The sequence below is a fragment of the Vigna angularis genome, chromosome 9, assembly GCF_016808095.1.
Source record: "Vigna angularis cultivar LongXiaoDou No.4 chromosome 9, ASM1680809v1, whole genome shotgun sequence".
Taxonomy (NCBI): Eukaryota; Viridiplantae; Streptophyta; class Magnoliopsida; order Fabales; family Fabaceae; genus Vigna; species Vigna angularis.
The window spans coordinates 2,491,635-2,495,858 of NC_068978.1; the positions used below are offsets into that span (position 1 = coordinate 2,491,635).

At 36.2% G+C, this 4,224-nt stretch overlaps 1 protein-coding gene across 1 annotated transcript; it reads right to left on the reverse strand.

Annotated features, from left to right (window-relative positions):
- Positions 1 to 754: 754 nt before the first annotated feature.
- Positions 755 to 3,880, reverse strand: LOC108323333 (protein IQ-DOMAIN 6). The gene is made up of 5 exons (XM_017555756.2): positions 3,604 to 3,880; positions 3,281 to 3,517; positions 2,238 to 2,438; positions 2,016 to 2,129; positions 755 to 1,825 (listed from the first exon to the last, which is right to left on the reverse strand). Exons 1-5 carry the CDS (start codon positions 3,667 to 3,669, stop codon positions 1,151 to 1,153), a joined length of 1,293 nt encoding a protein of 430 aa, XP_017411245.1. The 5' UTR covers positions 3,670 to 3,880; the 3' UTR covers positions 755 to 1,150.
- Between the last annotated feature and the right edge of the window lie 344 nt (positions 3,881 to 4,224).

Genomic DNA, 4,224 nt, shown 5'->3' on the forward strand with positions numbered 1-4,224 from the left:
GAATGCGAGAAAGAAGGAAGATAATTTTTTAAATTTAAAATGATTAAATTTCATGTAACTCTGTCACATATCTTACTTTGCAAAGTCAGCATCCTATATCAATCAAATGCAATTTTAACGCCGTTATAACAAAATTAACAGTAAGACTATAATTGATTCAATTTTATAGAAATAAAAACTTAATTGAGTATATTTACAATACGAAGACTTAATTGAGATAACTCTATACAAATAGAGATGTCTGCATAAATAGAGATGTCCAGAGATGATTAAACCAAAAAATTATTAAAGAAACATTTTCCTATTGCTTATATGACAAATAAAGGTTAACAGCAAAAAGCATGGCAGAAAGCTACTGCATGTCTTAATTTTCCATGAATGCGACTTGGTGATTCTTAAAAATCATTATCACGAATTGATATTCAAATATTTATTACTTGGACAAAATGAGTCAACCATAAGACGTTTACTGGCTTTATTTTCTGATGTTGAACAGTTCCAAAAACGTGTGGTAGTTCATATTTTGTGAGAAAATTATACTGAACAGTTCTAGGTTCTCTTTAACACAATCACACACAAGCAACTACATTCCAAAACTATTTCTGCCTTTAAGAATGGTGTTTGTTTATACATACCATTAATATCACAGTGCAATTCTATACCATTAATATAACATGAAAATCCATTCTTAAAAATTGCATGCTATGCCAGAGATTTTACATAATTACTGTATAAATGAAACTAATGTGCTATTTCATCCCTCAAAATCCACTTGCTTATGAATTTAACATACAAACATGCACCCGTGCATGTTTTTCACATAATATTAAAGCCAGAACAGTGTCTCTTCTTAAAGCTCATATTTTGTACTACAGTCTTTCTGACAGTACAACTTAGAGTGAAATAATTATAAATGTTCCTTCAAAACTAACATGAATATATCCCAAAACAAAGAGATACTTTTCTTAAATTGCCGTAAAACGACCTTACAAATTGAAACAGGGTGTCTTGCATTTTCACACCAAAACACTAGTTGTGTTATCTACACTATCAATTAGTAATTATCTGTGAACTCGGACACACATTCATCTGAAGACATTAAAATGAACAACAAGCTGTTGGGCTCATTGATGGGCTCATGGCAAAGCAACTACTTATCTTCCATTGTATATTGCTTTTGATAACGTGTCCTTAAAGGTGTTGCATAGATATTCTTCCACATATTAGCAGAAGGATAGGAACCAGAACTGCTTCTAGTAACTCCGCTAAGTGACACACAATCATCCATAAAAATTCTCTTAGAATTCTGAGAAAAACACCTATAGGGTTTCAGTTTAGCTTTTGTCGATGCTGTCAGATTCATGTAGCTTGGTTTACAAACATTTCCTTCCTCTGTTGTGTCCACTATAACATTGTTGGTAGATGGCACAGGTGGTGATTCAGATGTGCATGAAGTTGACAAAGGGCTATCATCATACATGCATTCAGAGCTTATGGATGAAGATGATGGAGTTGATTGACTAGTCGTAAGTGACTTAGATGAAATCCTGGTTGTCACACCATTCCTTCTTGCTTTGACTGAGCCATTTTGTTGATCAGAATTCAAGGGAAGAACAAAATGATCACTTTTACTAGTAACTGCTGGAATCATGTCAGATGAGTCCAAATACATGTCTACCATCGACCTGCTCTCCCATGGTTTTGCAGCCATCCAGCGATCTAACATGCCCCATCCTGAGCTCTTACTATCTAGACTGCGGTGCTTGAGAGGAGGAATCACTGCCCTAGCACCTTTTGAGTTTGGACTAGCACTCACTGTTGATTTCTGAAAGCAAGTAGATTTCATTGAAGCAGATATATATTAGCAATTGTCTCACTGTTGATACTACAAATAAGACAAATGATTGATGGGTTTTGGGGGTGTCGGCATAGCTGAGATGTCAAAATTCACACTGATATCTAACATGACCTTATTTTGGATAATACAATAAATCATATCTTTTCTACTCCATTACCTGCTTAGACTGAGAGTATGCCTTTGTCCTATCCCTCTTAATTGATCCTTCCAGCCTCATCTGTAATTTTGCCTTAACTTCTTCCGCAGTTCCTGGAATGTTACACCATCCTTGCTGCAATAACATGGCAAATTTTGCTAAAAGTTAACATCTCTTACCAATTTAACATGGCTTTAACAATGTAACACAATCTCGAGGGAAATTGTGAAAAACTTATGATACCTCAGCTTGCTGAACAGGGTCAGCTTCATTGCAGGGCTCACTGACAGCTTTCCCCACATTCCTTGCCTTGACACGTGCTTGAACTCGCACAAGAGCCTGCATGCATCTTAGAGTAACAGCTGCTTGCTTCCTCACTTGCCAACCACGAAATATAGCTTGCAACCTCACCACTGCTCTCAGGGCCCTCAAAGCTCGTCTTGCCTTCAACATAAATACATTAACATATGGAATATACTTTCAGTATACTATTAATGAAACCCCAAACAGAGTGATTGAATGACCAATAGAGTGTCAGATCTTTCATTAATTAACCCCCCATCAACAAAATGCAAGAGAATTTCAGAAAACTAAAGAAATTACAGATAATTGTCCTACACTCTTATTGTGGATAAAACACTGAATTATGTTCCCATAGTACTGCAGCCCCACAAGTCCATACCCAACCATGCCAATAGCAGCAAATCAAAGTAAAACACTGAACTTGAAAACTCAGCAAAATCTTATCTTTAGTAATACTCACATCACAGCTAGAACTGAACTGTCACTACCATTTTGCATGTTTTAATACAATATGTTATGTTAATTAGTTCCTCGCCAATAATTAATTAGAAGTCAGTTTCACCTTGGCTCTTGTACTCTTCTTCATGGATAGATCTATAGTAATACTTTTCCATCTATCTTTACTATGATACATTTCAAAATTGTGAAATTAACAAAACAAAAACAAAAACACCATGCAACCTATTTGTAATTTTCTACTGAAGCTCATATCATGATAGTATAATTAAGATGTCAGGAAACTAAATTTAACTTCGAATCTTGCCTAGTACTAATTCTTCTGTCCAGAATTCCATGTCTAAATAGTTCAAGCATGGGATAAACCAATGGAATATCTGCTTCTGCTTCTTAAACAGTTAAAACCAGAAACTCATAACAACTAAAAAACCAAAAAGTTAAATAAATCATTGAAGATAGAACAAGCTGCATCATGATAACATAAAAGGCTGAACTAAATTGGCTAACTAGAAAAGAGTCCTACTTACCAAGAAACCACGAAACACTGCCTGTATTCGAATGGCAGCCCATTCCTGCTTGATGACCATGAAGTCTTTGAGTGGAGTTCTTACCACAGCAGCCAAAGCAGCAGCAAATGCCCCATCATCCACCACAAAGGACCCACCACCACTCTGCCCCTTCTGCATGGATGATCCAATCCCAAACCCTTCTGAAGTGCCCCTCCATAACTTCCACTTTCTCTTACTCTTGTCACCACCCTTCTCCTGATAAATACAGAAATATACCAAGTAAGCATCACCACGGCCAAACATAGCAAGACCCAAAAAATCCCAACAAAAAATTTACAAACTTGATCAGTTGCGGAGGGCTTCCTGAGAGAAATGAGCGACTTAAGCCATCTCCCAGAACCACCCATTTGAGAAAAGAACCGTTTTTTGAAAAGGACAAGGTGGTAACGCCAAGCGGACTTTGAAGTGAGTTTGAGTTTGAAGCTGGTGTTGTTGCTTGCCTTAATTAAGATATAACGAGAAGCAGAAGAAAAAGTAGAAGAAGTGTTTTGAAATTTGAAATGTTTGCGAAAAGAAAAAGGTGAATGAACAGAGAAAGTACACAAACGGATACGAAGACTTTTTGCTTTTCTGCTGTTCTCATGTCCCACTCACAGTTGACCTCTCATCAATGCCAACACTCACTGCAGGGAAACGCTGTCGTTTTCTATGGACTCTCCAGGCCCATTGGGTTCAAATAAAGCCCAGCCCAGCCCAACCTTGAAACGTAGAATTTTGCTGCCAAAATTCTCAAACTGTTATCTTCATCCCACATATTGCTCTGTTTTCTATAACTATTTACTAATATTTTTGTATTCTTGATTTGCATAAACTAGTATAAACTAATTATGATTGGAACTTGAAATATTTATTTTTTAATATGAACGGTTCAATACTCAATGTTAGATGCTAATTATAAAATA